The following is a 23,096-nucleotide window of genomic DNA, read 5'->3' as shown; positions in this document are numbered from 1 at the left end:
TGTGGGAGCCAATATGAGCATCCAGGTTCCGATGTTGGTTATTGACTGGAGATGTGTCTTGGTCATGTCTACATAGTTCTCGAACCCATAGGGTCCGCACGCTTAATGTTCGATGACGATTTGTATTATGAATTGTGTGTTTTGGTGACCGGAGTTTGTTCAGAGTCCCGGATGAGATCATGGACATGATGAGGAGTCTCGAAATGGTCGAGATGTTAAGATTCATATATTGGAAGGTTGTATTCGGACATCAGAATGGTTCCGAGTGATTCGGGTATTTTACCGGAGTACAGAGGGGTTATCGGAACCCCCCGAGGAAGTGTTGGGCCTACATGGGCCTAAGGGAGAGAGAGGGAAGCCCGCGGGGGATGGCCGCGCGCCCCCCTCCTAGGTAGTCCGAATAGACAAGGAGGAGGGGGCGGCGCCCCCCTTCCCTTTCCCTCTCCCTCTCCTTCCTTTTCCCTCCGGTGGAGAAAGAAAAAGGGGGGCGCCGAATCCTACTTGGACTAGGAGTCCAAGTAGGACTCCCCCCATGGTGCGCCCCTCCTGGCCGCCAGCCTCTCTCCTCCCCCCTTTATATACGTGGGTAGGGGGCACCCCAAAGACACCCCAAGAATTCTCTTAGCCGTGTCCGGTGCCCCCCTCCATAGTTTACTCCTCCGGTCATAGCGTCGTAGTGCTTAGGCGAAGCCCTGCGCGGATCACATCACCATCACCGTCACCACACCGTCGTGCTGACGGAACTCTCCCTCGACCCTCTACTGGATTAAGAGCTCGAGGGACGTCATCGAGGTGAACGTGTGATGAACACGGAGATGCCGTACGTTCGGTACTTGGATCGGTTGGATCGTGGAGACATTCGACTACATCAACCGCGTTAATATAACGCTTCCGCTTTTGGTCTACGAGGGTACGTGGACACACTCTCCCCGTCTCGTCATTATGCATCTCCTAGATAGATGTTGCGTGATCATAGGAAATTTTTCGAAATTGCATGCTACGTTCCCCAACAGTGGCATCCGAGCCAGGTCTATGCCTAGATGATATGCACGAGTAGAACACAAAGAGTTGTGGGCGATAATAGTCATACTTCTTACCACCAACGTCTTACTTTGATTCGGCGGTATTGTTGGATGAAGCGGCCCGGACCGACATTACATGACCGCATTCATGAGACTGGTTCTACCGACGTGCTTCGCACACAGGTGGCTGGCGGGTTTCTGTTTCTCCAACTTTAGTTGAATCAAGTTTGACTACGGTCGGTCCTTGTTGAAGGTTAAAACATAACACTTGATGAAAAATCATTGTGGTTTTGATGCCTAGGTAAGAACGGTTCTTGCTAGAAGCCCGTAGCAGCCACGTAAAACTTGCAACAACAAAGTAGAGGACGTACTTGTTTTTGCAGGTCATGTTGTGATGTGATATGGTCAAGACGTGATGAGATATAAATTTTTGTATGAGATGATCATGTTTTGTAAAAGTTATCGGCAACTGTCAGGAGCCTTATGGTTGTCGCTTTATTGTATGAAATGCAATCGCCATGTGATTGCTTTACTTTATCACTAAGCGGTAGCGATAGTCGTAGAAGCAATAGTTGGCGAGACGACAACGACGCTACGATGGAGATCAAGGTGTCAAGCCAGTGACGATGGAGATTATGACGGTGCTTTGGAGATGGAGATCAAAGGCACAAGATGATGATGGCCATATCATGTCACATATTTTGATTGCATGTGATGTTTATCTTTTATGCATTTTATTTTGCTTAGTACGGCGGTAGCATTATAAGATGATCCCTCACTAAATTTCAAGGTATAAGTGTTCTCCCTGAGTATGCATCGTTGCTACAGTTCGTCGTGCCGAGACACCACGTGATGATCGGGTGTGATAAGCTCTACGTTCACATACAACGGGTGCAAGCCAGTTTTGCACGTGCAGAATACTCGGGTTAAACTTGACGAGCCTAGCATATGCAGATATGGCCTCGGAACACTGAGACCGAAAGGTCGAACGTGAATCATATAGTAGATGTGATCAACATAGAAATGTTCACCATTGAAAACTACTCCATCTCACGTGATGATCGGACATGGTTTAGTTGATATGGATCACGTGATCATTTAGATGACTAGAGGGATGTCTATCTAAGTGGGAGTTCTTAAGTAATATGATTAATTGAACTTTAATTTATCATGAACTTAGTACCTGATAGTTTTTGCATATCTATGTTGTTGTAGATCAATGGCCCGTGCTACCGTTCCCTTGAATTTTAATGTGTTCATAGAGAAAGCTAAGTTGAAAGATGATGGTAGCAACTACACGGACTGGGTCCATAACTTGAGGATTATCCTCATTGCTGCACAGAAGAATTACATCCTGGAAGCACCGCTAGGTGCCAGACCCGCTGCAGGAGCAACTCCGGACGTTATGAACGTCTGGCAGAGCAAAGCTGATGACTACTCGATAGTTCAGTGTGCCATGTTTTACGGCTTAGAATCGGGACTTCAAAGACGTTTTGAACGTCATGGAGCATATGAGATGTTCCAGGAGTTGAAGTTAATATTTCAAGCAAGAGTAAAATGCATCATAGGTCCTATAACTATCCAAGGTGTGTCACTTTAGTCCTATAACTATCAAAGTGCAGATTTGGGTCCCAAAACTATTTTGAGTCGTTCACTGCAGGTCCTATGGTCGCCCCAGCAGCGTTGACCGTCCGACGTGTCACCTGGACCGGTGCCACATCGACCAGAGGGGCCCACCAGGCTAAACAATGAAGCGTTTATTTGCAGGAAAGCCCTTGAAATCTCAGCTCGTCTCATTCTCAGACCCTCCATCTCTCTTCTACGAACGAATCTCTCTGAGGCGGCGATATGGTGGCGACCGGCGGCGTTCGCGATTGATGTCCAGCGATTGGAGGCGCAGGACGGGAGTCGGGGCTGCTAATCCGACCGCGGCGCTGGTCCGATGGCTCCATCACGGCGGCTTCCCAACACCCCTCCTCCGGAGTATGGTAAGAACCCTAACCCCAGTCCCTGCTGCACCCCCTTTTGGCTTAGAGATTTCAATAGAGTAGCAAGATTTGGCACGATTTGGGCATTACAGCTTAGATATTGTGTCGATTCAGTCTGAATGTACATATGGCTTCTCTTCCCGTACTGAAATCTTCTGTCTGTACTGAAATCTATTTCAAAAGAGTTGGGCATCTTCCTGTACGTATGGAGATTTGGGCATCTTCTTGTGCGTATGGTGATTTGGGCAATATTTTTCCTGCAGTATATAATCTCTGCTATAACTGAAGCCTTGTTATGTACAGTGGTATCTTTTTTTGCATTATAAGCTCGTCATGTACACCTATAGTACCATTTGAAATTGTACTGCTGATGTATATATGTACTCTGTTTTTTTCATGTAATAGGACCCAAGGAGGAGCTGTTCTCAGTAGAGATTAATCATGGTGGGGTTTTTCTCGGCTTTGGAGCAAACAAGAAATACATGGATTGCAAAACAGATTTCTTTGATCATTGTGAGGTTGAAACCTGGTCGCCGCTGTGGATTAAAGATTTTGTGCAGCAGCTTGGCTATGATCCAAGTAAAGTGCAGTGTTTCTGGTTACTTCCTGGAATGAATTTGGATAATGGACTGAGAATTATTGATAGAGATGCAGACTGTCTTAGTATGACTGCTGTTGTGCCAAAGTTCAAGCATTTCAAGTTGTACATGGATCATGGTGATATTTATAGCGAGCTGAATATGGATGACATATGCATAATTGGCTCACCTACAATGCCTGATATCATGAGTCCTGTGAAGCCACAAGAAAGAGGTACAAAGAGTTATATTAGGAGTAGTCCTAGGATCAAGAGCAAGGCACAAAAAGGGAGAACTAAAGAACAAGTGCAGAAAAACAATGACAGTGATAGTGATGATAGTGATAGTGATTGTAGTTATGAAGATTGGGCTGACTCAGACAATGACTTTAAGAATGGCGATGATAATCCGTTTGAGGAGTGGGTTGATGACTTCAATAAGGATCTCAGAGCAAAGAAAAATAAAGCAGTACAGTACGAGAGGGATAGTGACTATGACACTGATGAGCTAGAACTGCCAGCTTCAGAGAATGAGGGAAATGAATCAGAACATGAGGTTGTTATGGAAAAAGGGAAGAAAAAGAAAAAGAAGAAGGTGAAGCTCAGGTCTTTCAAGCCAGAGGACATGAAAGCACCAATATTCAAATTGGGTATGAAGTTCCCTACTGCAGCTGATCTTAGAAGGGCAATTCGAGAGTACGCTATTCAGAATAGAGTTGCAATCAAGTATGCAAAGAATGATAAACAAAGAATTAGGGCACACTGCTCGGATGACTGTCCATGGTATTTATTCGCAGCACCTGACAGCAGAACCACAAGTTTTGTGGTGAAAACTTATGTGGGGGATCACACCTGCAGTAAAGAATGGGAGGTCAATGGATTCACATCAAGATATCTAGCAGGCAAGTATTTGGAGAACTTCAGGGCAGACGAAAAGATGACATTGATGAATTTTGCAAGGTTGGTGCAGAAGGACTACAACATGATCCCTACAAGGAGCAAGCTAGCAAGAGCAAGAAGGATAGCAATAAAGCAGATTCATGGAGATGAGGAGAAACAATACTCGATGATGTGGGACTATGCATAAGAGATCAGAATGTCAAACCCTGGAAGTAGCATGTTTATCAAACTCAAAGATGGCAGATTCCACCAATGTTACATGTCATTAGATGCTTGTAAAAGAGGCTTTTTGGCTGGATGCAGGCCTGTTATTTGTGTTGATGGGTGCCATCTTAAAATAAAATATGGTGGACAATTGTTGACTGCTGTAGGGATTGATCCAAACAACTATATTTTTCCCATTGCTATGGCTGTAGTTGAAGTGGAGGACACACCAACATGGAAGTGGTTTCTACAGACTTTGAAAGATGATCTGCACATAGTGAACACAGCACCTTGGACAGCGATGAGTGATAGGAAAAAAGGACTAATAAATGCCATTACTGCTTTGTTCCCTCATGGACAACACAGGTTTTGTGTGAGGCACCTTTACCAAAATTTTGCAAAGAAGTGGAAGGGCGAGAACCTGAAGAACAAGTTATGGCCAATTGCAAGGTCGTACAATAAAATTGACTGGAGAAAAAACATGGATGACATGAAGGAATTAAATCTGGAAGCTTATGAGTACTTAGAAGCAATTGAACCAAGTTCCTGGTGCAGGGCCTTTTTCCAAGAATTACCAAAGTGTGACCTGCTACTAAACAATAATTGTGAGGTCTTTAATAAGTAAGTTTCCTATCGCTTTTTCCATTCTAATATATTTTGGTATATATTTTTCCATTGTAGTTATACATAATGCACTATCTCGCTGCTATGTCGGGGATATATCTGGTTTGAATTTACATTCTGAACTGATTTGTTTCTTCTCAATGAAGGTGGATACTTGATGCTAGAGAGCTGCCTGTCATGAGCATGTTCAAAAAAATCAAAAATCAATTGTCGACAAGGTTTTATAGCAAGAACATGGAAAGTGAAGAGTGGTGTGGAACAATTTGTCCCAAGATCAAAAAGATACTTCATAAGAATGCAGAAATGGCTAATAATTGTCAGGCATTGCCTTCTGGCAAAGGCATCTTTACTGTCTTAGGACTCAGAGGCGAGTACAAGGTTGACATAAACAAATACACATGTTCATGCAAAGCTTGGCAGCTAACAGGCATACCATGTAGACATGGCATCTCTTGTCTCAGAGGTGAAAGAATCAAACCAGAGAATGTTGTCTCTCCATGCTATAGTATTGCAGCATTCAAGAAAGTATATGGTGAATTTATTATGCCTTGCAGAGACCCAAGAGAGTGGGAAAAGGTGAATGCTGCTCCAATCTTGCCACCCCTATACGAAAAGCATGTTGGGAGGCCTAGCAATAAAAGAAAGAAGAACCCTGTAGAGACTGATGAAGGAAAGTTGAGCAAGCATGGTGCGGTTTCTCACTGCAGTATTTGTAGGTCAGTTGATCATAATAAAAGAACTTGCCCTGAAAAAGGTAGACAGGAGCAACAAGATGAGGCAAGGCAAGGGGAGCAGCAAGAGGCAGGACAAGTGCAGCAAGGTGAGGCAGTTCAAGGACAAAACTCAATTCCAAGGCATATTGCCAAAAAGGCAAAATTACCAGTGAAGAGAAGGATTAGTTCAACTGATCAGGTAACAATTACTAGATAATTTCCTTTATGTTACTTCTAGTTAGTTAGTTGCTAACTTAAATCCAAAACTACTCTGGAATTGTAGACCACATCTTCTGCAAGTGTGGTTGGATCTAGTGTAATACAAGTGTGGGAGCAGAACATGTCTGTGTTCGACATACTGATGCAATTCGTAAGTTCTTTTCAACTTTTGTAAATCTCATGGAAACTCTCCTATTCCAAAACTGATGTAACACATGTTTTCACATTTGCAGTCACAGCCATCCCAAGAATCCCAGGCACCAAGACCTCTTCCTGACAATCAATTTCTTGCAAGACAAATAGAGGATCTACAAATGACAAAACAGACCACAACTATAATCCATGTAGCAGCAAAGAAGAAGAAAAGGAAGGAGAAGATCACAGAGAAGGAGAATGTTATTCCTAGGAAGAAGAAATAGAAGATGAAGTGGACATGCCTTCTATTGGACAGAACCTGGTTTCTTTTTGAACAGAGTTTGGTTTCTTTTGGATAGATAGAGATGGTTAGGGCCTTCACAAATTGAAGGCTTTATTTTGGACGGAGGTACTACTTATGTAATGTGGTACTGCATCATGCAGAGTGCAACCCAGTACCACATTACATAGTTGCAAGCTTTAGTGTGTATCTATGTTTATGTAAGAGCACTCTTTATGTAATGACAATATGATGTGCTACTTCCTGGAATTGTGGCAATTCTCATCTATATATTTGTCTGTTAAGTTGCAACATCATTTCTCTCTTCTATGATTGTCCAGACCAAGTATCATTTATCATTTGTAATCTTAGAGAGAGGGTGTGAAATATATATTCATTTGTCATTTGCATGATCATTTGCCGCGCTGGCTTGTTCCTGCTACATCTTGCTGCCGTCGAGCTTGTTCCAAACATGGCAGAACTGATGAAAGAGAGATGAGATTGCAGAGAGGAGGGCTGCGGCTGCAGAGAAAACAGTTTGATGGACCAAATTGCAAAATGCATCAACCACCAATGGCGGGAAATCTTCCACCACGCGCCCTGGGTCGTTCTGGCACTGGTCCAGGTGACACGTCAGCCAACAATCACGGCTGGGGCGACCATAGGACCTGCAGTGAACGACTCAAAATAGTTTTGGGACCCAAATCTGCACTTTGATAGTTATAGGACTAAAGTGACACACCTTGGATAGTTATAGGACCTATGATGCATTTTACTCTTCAAGCAAATTACCGAGTTGAGAGATATGAAGTCTCCAACAAGTTCTATAGCTGCAAGATGGAGAAGAATAATTCAGTGAGTGAACATATACTCAAAATGTCTGGGTACCATAACCACTTGACTCAGCTGGGAGTTAATCTTCCTGATGATAGTGTCATTGACAGAGTTCTTCAATCACTGCCACCAAGCTATAAAGGCTTCGTGATGAACTATAATATGCAAGGGATGGAAAAGACAATTCCCGAGGTCTTCACGATGCTAAAGGCTGCAGAGGTAGAAATCAAGAAGGAGCATCAAGTGTTGATGGTAAACAAGACCACTAGTTTCAAGAAAAAAGGGCAAAGGGAAGAAGGGGAACTTCAAGAAGAACGACAAGCAAGTTGCTGCTCAAGGGAAGAAACCCAAGTCTGGACCTAAGCCTGAAACTGAGTGCTTCTACTGCAAAGGGACTGGTCACTAGAAGCGGAACTGCCCCAAGTATTTTGCGGATAAGAAGGATGGCAAAGTGAAAGGTATAATTGATATACATGTTATTGATGTGTACCTTACTAATACTCGTAGTGGCGCTGGGTATTTGATACTGGTTCTGTTGCTCATATTTGCAACTCGAAATAGGGGCTACGGATTAAATGAAGATTGGCTAAGGATGAGGTGACGATGCACGTGGGAAATGGTTCCAAAGTCGATGTGATAGTCGTCGGCACGCTACCTCTACATCTACCTTCGGGATTAGTTTTAGACCTGAATAATTGTTATTTGGTGCCAGCGTTGAGCATGAACATTATACCTAGATCTTGTTTGATGCGAGATGGTTATTCATTTAAATCAGAGAATAATGGTTGTTCTATTTATATGAGTAATATCTTTTATGGTCATGCACCCTTGATGAGTGGTCTATTTTTGTTGAATCTCGATAGTAGTGATACACATATTCATAATATTGAAGCCAAAAGATGCAAGGTTAATAATGATAGTGCAACTTATTTGTGGCACTGCCGTTTAGGTCATATTGGTGTAAAGCGCATGAAGAAACTCCATGTCGATGGGCTTTTGGAATCACTTGATTATGAATCACTTGATGCTTGCGAACCATGCCTCATGGGCAAGATGACTAAGACTCCGTTCTCCGGAACAATGGAGCGAGCAACTGACTTATTGGAAATAATACATACTGATGTATGCGGTCCGATGAATATTGAGGCTCATGGCGGGTATCGTTATTTTCTGACCTTCACGGATGATTTGAGCAGATATGGGTATATCTACTTAATAAAACATAAGTCTGAAACATTTGAAAAGTTCAAAGAATTTCAGAGTGAAGTGGAAAATCATCGTAACAAGAAATTAAGTTTCTACGGTCCGATCGTGGAGGTGAATATCTGAGTTATGAGTTTGGTCTTCATTTGAAACAATGTGGAATGGTTTTGCAGCTCACGCCACCTGGAACACCACAGCGTAATGGTGTGTCCGAACGTCATAACCATACTTTATTAGATATGGTGCGATCTATGATGTCTCTTACCGATTTAACACTATCGTTTTGGGGTTATACTTTAGAGACGGCTGCATACACGTTAAATAGGGCACCATCTAAATCCGTTGAGACGGCACCATATGAACTGTGGTTTGGCAAGAAACCTAAGCTGTCCTTTCTTAAAGTTTGGGGCTGCGATGCTTATGTGAAAAAGCTTCAACCTGATAAGCTCGAATCCAAATCGGAGAAATGCGTCTTCATAGGATACCCAAAGGAGACTGTTGGGTACACCTTCTATCACAGATCCGAAGGCAAGATATTCGTTGCTAAGAATGGATCCTTTCTAGAGAAGGAGTTTCTCTCGAAAGAAGTGAGTGGGAGGAAAGTAGAACTTGATGAGGTAATTTTACCTTCTCCCGAATTGGAAAGTAGTTCATCACAGAAATCAGTTCCAGTGATGCCTACACCAATTAGTGAGAAAGTTAATGATGATGATCATGAAACTTCAGATCAAGTTACTACCGAACCTCGTAGGTCAACCAGAGTACGGTCCGCACCAGAGTGGTACGCTAATCCTGTTCTGGAAGTCATGTTACTAGACCATGACGAACCTACGAACTATGAGGAAGCGATGATGAGCCCGGATTCCAAAAAATGGCTTGAGGCCATGAAATCTGAGATGGGATCCATGTATGAGAACAAAGTGTGGACTTTGGTTGACTTGCCCGATGATCGGCAAGCCATACAGAATAAATGGATCTTCAAGAAGAAGACTGACGTTGACGGTAATGTTACTGTCTACAAAGCTCGACTTGTTGCGAAAGATTTTCGACAAGTTCAAGGAGTTGACGACGATGAGACTTTCTCACCCGTAGCGATGCTTAAGTCTGTCTGAATCATGTTAGCAATTGCCGCATTTTATGATTATGAAATTTGGCAAATGGATGTCAAAACTGCATTCCTTAATGGATATCTTAAAGAAGAGTTGTATATGATGCAACCAGAAGGTTTTGTCGATCCTAAAGGTGCTAACAAAGTGTGTAAGCTCCAGCGATCCATTTGTGGACTGGTGCAAGCATCTCGGAGTTGGAGTATACGCTTTGATAGTGTGCTCAAAGCATATGGTTTTATACAGACTTTTGGAGAAGCCTGTATTTACAAGAAAGTGAGTGGGAGCTCTGTAGCATTTCTGATATTATATGTGGATGACATATTGTTGATTGGTGAATTTTTCAATGAAAGACCTCGGTGAAGCTGCTTATATATTGGGCATTAAGATCTATAGAGATAGATCAAGATGCTTTATTGGACTTTCACAAAGCACATACCTTGATAAAGTTTTGAAGAAGTTCAAAATGGATCAGTCAAAGAAAGGGTTCTTGCCTGTGTTACAAGGTGTGAAGTTGAGTCAGACTCAATGCCTGACCACTGCAGAAGATAGAGAGAAAATGAAAGTCATTCCCTATGCCTCAGCCATAGGTTCTATCATGTATGCAATGTAGTGTACCAGACCTGATGTGTGCCTTGCTATAAGTTTAATAGGGAGGTACCAAAGTAATCCAGGAGTGGATCACTGGACAGCGGTCAAGAACATCCTGAAATACCTGAAAAGGACTAAGGATATGTTTCTCCTTTATGGAGGTGACAAAGAGCTTGTCGTAAATGGTTGCGTCGATGCAAGCTTTGACACTGATCCAGATGACTCTAAATCACAAACCGGATACGTATTTATATTGAATGGTAGAGCTGTCAGTTGGTGCAGTTCCAAGCAGAGCATCGTGACGGGATCTACGTGTGAAGTGGAGTACATAGCTGCATCGGAAGCAGCAAATGAAGGAGTTCGTATCCGATCTAGGTGTAATACCTAGTGCATCGGGTCCAATGAAAATCTTTTGTGACAATACTGGAGCAATAGCCTTGGCGAAGGAATCCAGATTTCACAAGAGAACCAAACACATCAAGAGACGCTTCAATTCCATCGGCGATCAAGTCAAGGAGGGACACATAGAGATTTGCAAAATACATACGGATCTAAATGTTGCAGAACCGTTGACTAAGCCTCTTCCGCGAGCAAAACATGATCAACACCAAGACTCCATGGGTGTTAGAATCATTACTATATAATCTAGATTATTGACTCTAGTGCAAGTGGGAGACTGAAGGAAATATGCCCTAGAGGCAATAATAAAGTTGTTATTTATATTTCCTTATATCATGATAAATGTTTATTATTCATGCTAGAATTGTATTAACCGGAAACTTAGTATATGTGTGAATACATAGACAAAACAGAGTGTCCCTAGTATGCCTCTACTTGACTAGCTCGTTAATCAAAGATGGTTAAGTTTCCTGACCATAGACATGTGTTGTCATTTGATGAACTAGATCACATCAATAGAGAATGATGTGATGGACAAGACCCATCCTTTAGCTTAGCATAATGATCGTTTAGTTTTATTGCTATTGCTTTCTTCATGACTCATACATGTTCCTCTGACTATGAGATTATGCAACTCCCGAATACCGGAGGAACACCTTGTGTGATATCAAACGTCACAACATAACTGGGTGATTATAAAGATGCTCTATAGGTGTCTCCGAAGGTGTTTGTTGGGTTGGCATAGATCAATATTAGGATTTGTCACTCCGTGTATCGGAGAGGTATCTCTGGGCCCTCTCGGTAATGCACATCACTATAAGCTTTGCAAGCAATGTGACTAATGAGTTAGTTACGGGATGATGCATTACGAAACGAGTAAAGAGACTTGCCGGTAACGAGATTGAACTAGGTATGAGGATACCGACGATCGAATCTCGGGAAGTAAAATACCGATGACAAAGGGAATGACATATGTTGTTATGCGGTTTGACCGATAAAGATCTTCGTAGAATATGTGGGAGCCAATATGAGCATCCAGGTTCTGCTATTGGTTATTGACCAGAGATGTGTCTCGGTCATGTCTACATAGTTCTCGAACCCGTAGGGTCGGCACACTTAACGTTCGATGACGATTTGTATTATGAGTTGTGTGTTTTGGTGACCGAAGTTTGTTCGGAGTCCCGGATGAGATCACAGACATGACGAGGAGTCTCGAAATGGTCAAGAGGTAAAGATTCATATATTGGAAGGTTTTATTCGGACATCAGAATGGTTTCGAGTGATTCGGGTATTTTACCGGAGTACAAAGGGGTTACCGGAACCCCCCGGGGAAGTGTTGGGCCTACATAGGCCTAAGGGAGAGAGAGGGAAGCCCGCGGGGGGTGGCTGCGCGCCCCCTCCTAGGGAGTCTCGAATAGGACAAGGAGGAGGGGCGGCGCCCCCTTCTCTTTCCCTCTCCCTCTCCTTCCTTTTCCCTCCGGTGGAGAAAGGAAAAGGGGGGGGGGGCGAATGCTACTTGGACTAGGAGTCCAAGTAGGACTCCCCCCATGGCGCGCCCCTCCTGGCCGCCGGCCTCTCTCCTCCCCCCTTTATATACGTGGGCAGGGGGCACCCCAAAGACACCCCAAGAATTCTCTTAGCCGTGTGCGGTGCCCCCTCCATAGTTTACTCCTCCTGTCATAGCGTCGTAGTGCTTAGGCGAAGCCCTGCGCGGATCACATCACCATCACCGTCACCACACCGTCGTGCTGATGGAACTCTCCCTCGACCCTCTACTGGATCAAGAGCTCGAGGGACGTCATCGAGCTGAACACAGAGGTGCCGTACGTTCGGTACTTGGATCGGTCGGATCATGAAGACATTCGACTACATCAACCGCATTAATATAACGCTTCCGCTTTCGGTCTACGAGGGTACGTGGACACGCTCTCCCCGTCTCGTTGCTATGCATCTCCTAGATAGATCTTGCGTGATCATAGGAATTTTTTGAAATTGCATGCTACGTTCCCCAACATAAGTAGGTAGTTTGTTTAAGTGAGAACAACACCTTAGCTCCGGTCCACCCACATAACAACTTATCAAAGCAATGCACACGAGTCAACGAATCATGGTGAAAGTAACTAGATGAAACTCCCGTGTGTCCTTGAGGACGCTTTAATCACTCTAAGAAGTACTTTCGGCTTGTCCTTAGCAATAATAAGGTTTGTTCCCCCTTGCTACTTTTGTTACTTGTTACTTGTTACCGGTTATCTTGCTATCAAACTATCTGCCAAAAATATCTTACAACACTTGTAGAGAATACCTTGTTGAAAACCGCTTATCGATTCCTTATGCTCCTCATTGGATTCGACACTCTTACTTACCGAAAGGACTACGATTGATCCCCTATACTTGTGGGTCATCAAGATCATTGCCCGGGGATGTATTACTCTTGGTAAGTGGAATTTGGTTAGTGAACATTAATTACACGTGTTGAACTTTATCCTCACTTGTTACTATGGAAGACAATTCTTTGAGAGGTTTGTTTGGGGTGTCTTTGCCTCGAACACAAGTGGAAGAGTTGAGCAACTACCTACTGAAAATATTTATTATGAACTCCCTCTTGGTATTTTTGGAAAAATTGCATGTTAATCCCTATGCAGGAGATGGAACAATATATCCTGAAATGCACTTAATCTATTTAGATGAACTTTGTGATTATTCAAGCTTGCAGTTCTATTGAGGGATGAAGTTAAGAAGAAATTATTTCATTTATCTTTCGAGGGTAAAGCATTGTCATGGTATAGGATATTGGATAATTTTGATTCATTAGACTGGAACCGACTGAAGCTGGAATCCCATCATAAATTTTATCTTATTCACTTCGTTCACCATGATTGAAATTTTATCTATAATTTTTGTCTACGTGAAGGAGAAAGTATCTCTCAAGCTTGAGAGGGCTTAAGGACGTGATGCTCAAATGCCCCAATATGAGCTCTTGAGACGAGGTATCTCAGTTGAACCTCAAGTGCGTCGAACAATCGGACACCTCTTCTGGGGAGCGCACACAACCATTCTCCAGCGAGACCTCGACCGACCCGGGGGCTCCTATCGGGATTATGAAATACAGGTAGGCCCAAGTATACGGATGGATCATTAGAGGCCCATGACCCATATAAAACTAGTAGAATGCTTGTGCGCTGCCACGAGCTTTTAAATATTTTTACCATTGCCATATATAAACATAATGCATATCAAGTTTTACATGTAAAAATAATTGAAATCCACATCGCACAAAATATTCTCCGATACAAAATGTAATTTGATAATGCATACATAGAAAGGCATGTGATGCACAAAATATAGAAAGTGTTACAGAAACATAGAACTCTTTATTGTGCACTATATTACAAAAGGTAGATAGCACCTGCATGACTTTTTAAGCTAAGACCGATCATCTCATGAAGCATTTCCATTGTTATTAACCATTAATTAAAGACAACACATGGAGGATTTTGTTACCTTTAAACAAATATTCCAAGATGCTACACCAGAACCTTAATTGCATTATGCAATTGCCTAACAACTACTATTACATATGAAGCGACAATTCCAGTGATAGACCCAAATATATAGCATAACATCCCATAAAAAATTATTATAATACACACCATCTAACTCAAAGTCCCACATATGAAAATTTAGACCTCCGATAGGAAACCCTGAAACTCAGCAGGAAATATCAAATACATGCTTCCCTGTCCGAGGTATAAATATGTGTAATTCTTAATCGACAACAAAAGAGTGTGAACCAGACATTCAAACAGAAGGTACAAGTGAAGGAGTCATTTTGTGCTCAATATATATGATGTAGTAATATAGATTAATTTGTACTGTTGCAAGAGAAATTTATGACACACAGTCGCAAAGGCATAAGAAATTTCATCCATACATATTAATCTGCATCCTCGGTATCGGTAGGCAGTCTTGCACTCGGTGTCAGGCAGTCTTGCACTCGGTGTCGATAGGCAGCAACGTCCTTGTCGGCACAATTCGCACCCCAAATCAATATCCTCCATTTTTGCAAGATTTTGTACACCATCACTCTTACTCCGCATCTTTCCTAACTAAAGTGGAAGAATCCATAAATCGGCTATCAATCTTCATTAAGTGTAGAATATGGTTGATGTCTACTATGCAACTTTATTCTTGTAGACTCGTGTTGGGCCTCCAAGCACAGAGTTTTGTAGGACAGTAGCAATTTTCCCTCAAGTGGATGACCTAAGGTTTATCAATCCGTGGGAGGTGTAGGATGAAGATGGTCTCTCTCAAACAACCCTGCAACCAAATACAAGAAATCTCTTGTGTCCCCAACACACCCAATACAATGGCAAATTGTATAGGTGCACTAGTTCGGTGAAGAGATGGTGATAAAAGTGTAATATTGATGGTAGAAATATATTTTTATAATCTGAATAAATAAAAACAACAAGGTAGCAAATGGTAAACGGGCACAAAAACGGTATTGCAATGCTTGAAAATGAAGCCTAGGGTCCGTACTTTCGCTAGTGCAATCTCTCAACAATGCTAATATAATTGGACCATATAACCATCCCTCAACGTGCAACGAAGAATCACTCCAAAGTTCCTATCTAGCGGAGAATATACGAAGAAATTGTTTGTACGGTACGAAACCACCTCGAAGCTATTCTTTCCGGTTGATCTATCCAAGAGTTCGTACTAAAATAACACCAAATAATTTCAGATTCATAATACTTAATCCAACACAAAGAACTTCAAAGAGTGCTCCAAGATTTCTACCAGAGAAACAAAAGACGAGAACATGCATCAACCCCTATGCATAAATTACCCCAATGTCACCGCGGGAATCCGCGAGTTGAGTGCCAAAACACATATCAAGTGAATCAATATGATATCCCATTGTCACCACGAGTATTCATATGCAAGACATATATCAAGTGCTCTCAAATCCATAAAAGTATTCAATCCGATAACAGCGAAATCTCAAAGGGAAAAACTCAATTCATCACAACAAGATAGAGAGGGGAAAACACCATATGATCCAACTATATTAACAAAGCCCGTGATACATCAAGATCGTGACATCTCAAGAACACGAGAGAAACAGAGATTAAACACATAGCTACTGGTACAAACCCTCATCCCCGAGGGTGGACTACTCCCTCCTCATCGTGGTGGCCGTCGGAATGATGAAGATGGCCACTGGAGATGATTCCCCCTCCGGCAGGGTGCCGAAACGGGGTCTAGATTGGTTTTCGATGGCTACAGAGCCTTGCGGCGGCGGAACTTCTGATCTAGGGTTACCCCAAGGGTTTATGGAATATTTGGGATTTTATAGGGCAAAGAGGGGGTGCGGGAGGCCACTGATGTCGCTTGAAGCTACGTCGGTATTTCCCCAAAGAGGAAGGGATGATGCAGCACAACGGCGGTAGGTATTTCCCTCAGATATGAAACCAAGGTTATCGAACCAGTAGGAGAACCAAGCAACACAACATAAACAATCCCTGCACACAAATAACAACACCTCGCAACCCGACGTGTTAAAGGGGTTGTCAATCCCTTTCGGGTACGGTGCCTCAAACGGTGCGTGGACGGGAGAAAGTTGCAATAGATTGATAGATAGATCGCAAATAAAATAAAGTGCAGCAAAGTATTTTTGTATTTTTGGTTTAATAGATCTGAATAAAAAGGTGCAAATAAAATAGATCGCAAAGCAAATATATGAGAAAGAAGACCCCGGGGCCATAGATTTCACTAGTGGCTTCTCTCGAGAAAGATAACAAACGGTGGGTAAACAAATTACTGTTGGGCAATTGATAGAACCTCAAATAATTATGACGATATACAGGCAATGATCATTACGTAGGCATCACGTCCAAGATTAGTAGACAGACTCCTGCCTGCATCTACTACTATTACTCCACACATCGACCGCTATCCAACATGCATCTAGTGTATTAAGTTCATGGAAAAACGGAGTAATGCAATAAGAACGATGACATGATGTAGACAAGATCTATCTATGTAGAGATAGACCTCATGGTTTTATCCTTAGTAGCAACGATACATACGTGTCGTTTCCCTTTCTGTCACTGGATCACCGTAAGATCGGACCCACTACCGGGCACCTCTTCCCATTGCAAGATAAATAGATCATGTTGGCCAAATAAATCCCAAATATCGGAGAAGAAATACGAGGCTATAAGAGATCATGCATATAAGAGATCAAAGAAACTCCAATAACTTTCATGGATATAAAAATATATGACTAATCATAAACTCAAAGTTCATCAGATCCCAACAAACACACCGCAAAAAGAGTTACATCATATGGGTCTCCAAGAGAGCATTGTATTGAGAATTCAGCGAGAGAGAGAAAGCCATCTAGCTACTAACTTCGGACCCGAAGGTCTACAAAGAACTACTCACGCATCATTGGAGAGGCACCAATGGAGGTGGTGAACCCCATCCGAGATGGTGCCTAGATTGGATCTGGTGGTTCTGGACTCTGCGGCGACTGGATGAATATTTCGTCGATGCCTCTAGGGTTTCTGGAATATTGGGGTATTTATAGAGCAAAGAGGCGGTCCGGGGGGCACCCGAGGTGGGCACAACCCACCAGGGCGCGCTGGCGCGCCCTGGTGGGTTGTCCCCTCCTCGGGACTCCCCCAGGTGCAACCAAGGCCCAATAGCTTCCTTCTGGTCCATAAAAAATCTCCGTAAAGTTTCATGGCATTTGGACTCCGTTTGACATTGATTTCCTGCGATGTAAAAACCATGGAAAAAACAGCAACTGGCACTTGGCACTATGTCAATAGGTTAGTACCAAAAAATGATATAAAATGATTATAAAACATATGATTGATAATAAAATAGCATGGAACAATCAAAAAATTATAGATACGTTGGAGACGTATCAGCATCCCCAAGCATAACTCCTGCTCGTCCTCGAGTAGGTAAGTGATAAAAACAGATTTTTTATGTGGAGTGCTGTTTATCATGTCATATCATATTCTTTTCTTTGTAGCATGGACATTTGGACTTTTATGCGATTCAAAGCAATAGTTTAGTTTTGACATAATAATTTAGATACTCAAGCATATCATCAAGCAACCATGTCTTTCAAAATATCAATGCTAAAATAAGTTATCCCTAGCCCATCATGCTCAAACATTGATCCATTCATGAAACACACTCGAATATTAGCTACACCCAATACTTAAGTATGATCATATTTCCTCTTAGTTGGTGCTTTTTATGAGAGAAGATGGAGACTCAAATTCAAAAATAAAAAATGCATAAAGTAAAAGAAAGGCCCTTCGCAAAGGGAAGTAGAGATTTGTAGAGGTGCCAGAGCTCAAAGCAAAAAAATTAGAGATAAAAACATTCTGGGAGGTGTATCCATCCCACCAACGAAAAAGACTCAGAGTGCTGAACACTTTCCATGCTAGATATGCCATAGGCGGTTCCCAAACAGAAAATAAGGTTTATTCCTTTTTCTACCATTCTTTCACTTTCCATGGCTAGCCGTATCCACGGTTGCCCTCCATACCAACACTTTCCAAGGAATTTATTATTTGACAACATAAAGTAAATTCTTTTTTTTTGCATTTCAGGACTGGGCATCCCTAAAACCTTTGCCTTACTCTCGTGCAATGACAAGTGAATAAACACTCATCGTAAGGATAGCACATCCAACATGGAAAATATTAGCCACCCGTTACCGTTCCGCGAGCGAAACAAACACAAAAAAGAGAAGTTTATTTTGAAAATTAGAGATGGCACATGCAAATTTGCTTAGAACGGCAAGAGAATACCGCATATAGGTAGATATAGTGGACTCATGTGGCAAAACTGGTTTAAAGGATTTTGGATGCACAAGTAGAGGTCATACTTGGTACAAAATGAAGGCTAGCAAAAGATTGAGAAGCAACCAACCAAGAAACAAATAATCTCATAAGCAAGCATTAAGCATAATTAACACCAAATAATGCACCACAAGTAGGATATAATTTCATTGCATGACTATTGACTTTCGTGCATGCATAGGGAATCACAAACCTTAACACCAACATTCTTACTAAAGCATAATTACTCATCAACATAACTCACATATCACATCATCATATCTCAAAACTATTACTAGGAATCAAGTTTATTTTGTCCAATGATCTTCATGAATTTTAGTACTTATCCTTCTTGGATATCTATCACTTTGGGACTAATTTTCATGTGTTGCTTTTCATAAGCTCAAACAAATACAAGTGAAGATCATGAGCATAATTTTTTTATTTCCCTCAAAATAATTTAAGTGAAGCAAGAGAGAATTTCTTCAAAAAAATTACTAACTCTCAAATAAATCTAAGTGAAGCAAGAGAGCATTTCTTCAAAAATACTAAGCACACCGTGCTCAAAAAGATATAAGTGAAGTGCTAGAGCAAGTCCTAGCTCATAAAAGATTTAAGTGAAGCACAGAGAGCAATTCTAACAAGTCATGACATAATTTTGGCTCTCTCAAATAGGTGTGTCCAGAAAGGATTCATGACTTAAAACACAAAATAAAGCAAGCAAAGACTCATATCATACAAGACGCTCCAAGCAAAACACATATCATGTGACGAATAAAAATATAGCTTCGAGTAAAATACCGATAGTTGTTGGAAGAAAGAGGGGATGCCACTCGGGGCATCCCCAAGCTTAGTTGGTTGCTCATTCTTGGATAATAGCTTGGGATGCCGGGGCATCCCCAAGATTAGGCTCTTCTATCCTTCTTTCATCCATCGTAAGATAACCCAAAACTTGAAAACTTCAATCACACAAAACTCAACAAAACCTTTGTGAGATCCGTTAGTGTAAGAAAAATAAATCACCACTATAAGTGCTGTATCAAACCAATTCTTATTTTGTTTTTGTATTATATCTACTGTATTCCAACTTTTCTATGGCAAAAACTCATCAAAGAAAACCATAGAGCCATCAAAATAAGCACACAACACAAAGAAAACAGAATCTGTCAAAACAGAACAGTCTGTAGCAATCTGACTTTTGCGAATACTTCTGGAACTCCAAAAATTCTACCAAATTAGGAAAACGAGGGTAATTTGTATATTAATCTTCTGCAAAAAGAATCAGGGCAAAAGCACTTTTCTTTGATTTATGAAAATTATTTTTGTGAGCGCAAAGTTTCTGTCTTTTTCAGCAAGATCAAACAACTATCACCCAAGAAGACCCTAAAGGCTTTACTTGGCACAGACACTAATTAAAACTCAAAAAACACAACAATAGCAGTAGCACAATTGTGCTAACACTCAAGAACAGAAAGCAAAAAGCAGAAATAAAATTTACTCATTGGGTTGCCTCCCAACAAGCGCTATAGTTTTACGCCCTTAGCTAGGCATAAAGCAAGGATCTAAGTTTTGTCATCCGAAGTTTTGGCAACTTTTGTAAGGGTTTTCTCAAACCCCGAAGGCTCTTTACGCTTTCCTAAATTCTCCGGATAAGAAACCATCTTAAGATCAAAAATATCCAAAGTGTTCATGCGATTGATACTACCATTGAGGTGCTTGAGGGGTTCATTATATTTCTGTATTTCAACCATATGTTTATGCAAATCACCAAGTTTATCCAACATTTGAACTCCCTCAGGGGTAAAGGAAAACCTCTTCTTTTGAGGAGGAATTCCCAAAATTCCTTCCAAAATTTCATAGGCAGCGTTTGCATCAAGTTCAATAAAATTTCCTTTAGCGGCAAAATCCAGAAGTTGTCTATGGTGCAAAGCTAATCCTATGTAAAAATTACGAAGCAGAACCTTAGCATCCCCCTTTAGATTGGAAACACGATACGATTCCATAAGCCTATACTAGGCATCTTTCAAATTTTCTCCTTGTCTTTGTTTGAAGTAAAGAACTTCAAAATCTGGTGACAAAGGAGGAGTAGGGACGCTAGCCATCAAGACTGAGAAGAAAGAGAACGGCGAATGGAAAAAAGAGAGGCGGATAAAACGACAAATTTTTGTGAAGTGGGGGAGAGGAAAACGAGAGGCAAATGGCAAATAATGTAAATTGCGAGGAGATGAGATTTGTGATTAGGAACCTGGTATATGTTGAAAACCCTCCCCAGCAACGGCGCCAAAAATTCCTTTTGATGTCGCTTGAAGCTACGTCAGTATTTCCCCAGAGAGGAAGGGAAGATGCAGCATAGCGGCGGTAGGTATTTCCCTCATATATGAAACCAAGGTAATCGAACCAGTAGGAGAACCAAGCAACACAACGTAAAAAGCCCCTGCACACAAATAACAACACCTCGCAACCCGACGTGTTAAAGGGGTTGTCAATCCCTTTCGGGTACGACGCCTCAAACGGTGCGTGGACGGGAGAAAGTTGCAATAGATTGATAGATAGATCGCAAATAAAATAAAGTGCAGCAAAGTATTTTTGTATTTTTGTTTTAATAGATCTGAATAAAAAGGTGCAAATAAAATAGATCGCAAAGCAAATATATGAGAAAGAAGACCCGGGGACGTAGATTTCACTAGTGGCTTCTCTCGAGAAAGATAGCAAACGGTGGGTAAACAAATTACTGTTGGGCAATTGATAGAACCTCAAATAATTATGACGATATCCAGGCAATCATCATTACATAGGCATCATGTCCAAGATTAGTAGACCGACTCCTGCCTGCATCTACTACTATTACTCCACCCATCGACCGTTATCCAGCATGCATCTAGTGTATTAAGTTCATGAAAAACGGAGTAATGCAATAAGAACGATGACATGATGTAGACAAGATCTATCTATGTAGAGATAGACCTCATCGTTTTATCCTTAGTAGCAGCGATACATACGTGTCGTTTCCCTTTCTATCACTGGGATCAAGCACCGTAAGATCGAACCCACTACCGAGCACCTCTTCCCATTGCAAGATAAATAGATCATGTTGGCCAAACAAAACCCAAATATCGGAGAAGAAATACGAGTCTATAAGAGACCATGCATATAAGAGATCAAAGAAACTCAAATAACTTTCATGGATATAAAAAGATATGACTGATCATAAACTCAAAGTTCATCAGATCGCAACAAACACACCGCAAAAAGAGTTGCATCATATGGATCTCCAAGAGACCATTGTATTGAGAATTCAGCGAGAGAGAGAAAGCCATCTAGCTACTAACTACCACTACAAAAAAAGACAGATCCGTGACATTTTGGGCCGAACGGAAATTTTTTTTGTCATACTTATGACACTTCTATGACGATAATTGTGACAAAACCTGTCGGCGTTCTGGGAACGGGGGTCCCCAGACTTGCCTGACTGCGGCCCACGGCGTGGCTAAGAAAGTAGGCCGTACGGCCCATCTTCATCAACAAGGCATCCAAGACCCTCGCGAGGCGGACGACGCAAGACCTCCTCTGGAGTAGCCTAGCCAGGCAGGCTCACGAGGAGCGGAGATATCAAGGCGGGGCAAAACCTCACGAGGCTCTCGTGATGTGAGCCATGACGAACGGCACCAGGCAGGCGCCAGGCGCGCGCCAGCGCGCGCAGCATCCTTATTCCTCTTTGGTGCTAAGGAGGCCAGCGCAGGCGAAGAGTACCAAGACATCAGGCAAAGGTTGCTATATTGGTGCAATGAGACCAAGACCAGGAGGACGGCGAGACGGAGGTCATCGTGGAGCCCAAGGCAGCGTCACCACCAGGGCTTTTCGCAGGCGAAGACCACTTTTGTCAGGATAGCTTGTACTAGCTGTCCCCCTTCAAATTTGCCCGCCGTTGTTGGCTCCCTTCCCGCTCAATATTTGAGAATAGGACCAGGGCCTATATAAGTAGAGCTAGCCACCAAAGAGAGGAGATCGGCTGGTCTCACCTCATCTCATCTTAGCTTGATCCAACCCGATCGAGAGCCTAGCCACAAGAACACCTCAACCTCAGGAGGCTGTTCTTCCCTTGTACTGTTCATCATCAGCCCTAGAGGCAATCCACCACCACCACACTGGAGTAGGGTATTACACCACAACGGTGGCCCGAACCAGTATAAACCTCGTGTTTTCCTGTGTTGCGAGTTCGTCGAGTTCGTCCGCGAGATCTTAGCGAGCTAGAGCGTAGATCGGTAGGAGGGAAAGACTTCGAGCGCACCCCAGTGCTTGAACCTTAAGGGTTTGCCGGAACCCCACATCCGACATTTGGCGCGCCAGGTAGGGGTGCGCCGGAGCTCCTCTCCACCAACCTGCGCCCCGTGCCGCCGCACTTTGCTCCCATGGCGGGTGCCCCGCCATCCACC

At 42.4% G+C, this 23,096-nt stretch overlaps 2 protein-coding genes across 2 annotated transcripts; both read left to right on the top strand.

Annotated features, from left to right (window-relative positions):
• Positions 1 to 2,576: 2,576 nt before the first annotated feature.
• Positions 2,577 to 4,774, top strand: LOC120965167 (uncharacterized). The gene is made up of 2 exons (XM_040390450.3): positions 2,577 to 3,010; positions 3,416 to 4,774. The coding sequence occupies exons 1-2, from the start codon at positions 2,965 to 2,967 to the stop codon at positions 4,672 to 4,674; spliced, it is 1,305 nt and encodes a 434-aa protein (XP_040246384.1). The 5' UTR covers positions 2,577 to 2,964; the 3' UTR covers positions 4,675 to 4,774.
• Positions 4,775 to 4,992: 218 nt separating this feature from the next.
• On the top strand, positions 4,993 to 7,151 carry LOC141022873 (uncharacterized). Its single transcript, XM_073499150.1, has 2 exons — positions 4,993 to 5,312; positions 5,462 to 7,151. The coding sequence occupies exons 1-2, from the start codon at positions 4,993 to 4,995 to the stop codon at positions 6,243 to 6,245; spliced, it is 1,104 nt and encodes a 367-aa protein (XP_073355251.1). The 3' UTR covers positions 6,246 to 7,151.
• The last annotated feature ends 15,945 nt before the right edge of the window (positions 7,152 to 23,096 follow it).

Source organism: Aegilops tauschii, chromosome 5 (genome assembly GCF_002575655.3).
Source record: "Aegilops tauschii subsp. strangulata cultivar AL8/78 chromosome 5, Aet v6.0, whole genome shotgun sequence".
Taxonomy (NCBI): domain Eukaryota; kingdom Viridiplantae; phylum Streptophyta; class Magnoliopsida; order Poales; family Poaceae; genus Aegilops; species Aegilops tauschii.
Note: the sequence above shows the minus strand (reverse complement) of the source record. Positions and strands in the feature narration are given on the sequence as shown.

Bases quoted from the DNA above. Each gene is read 5' to 3' on its own strand.
- LOC141022873 (XM_073499150.1), top strand. From the start codon at position 4,993: ATGAGTGATAGGAAAAAAGGACTAATAAATGCCATTACTGCTTTGTTC. The intron at 5,313-5,461 runs GTAAGTTTCCTA...TTCTCAATGAAG, and splicing joins AATTGTGAGGTCTTTAATAA to GTGGATACTTGATGCTAGAG.
- LOC120965167 (XM_040390450.3), top strand. From the start codon at position 2,965: ATGGCTCCATCACGGCGGCTTCCCAACACCCCTCCTCCGGAGTATG. The intron at 3,011-3,415 runs GTAAGAACCCTA...TTCATGTAATAG, and splicing joins CACCCCTCCTCCGGAGTATG to GACCCAAGGAGGAGCTGTTC.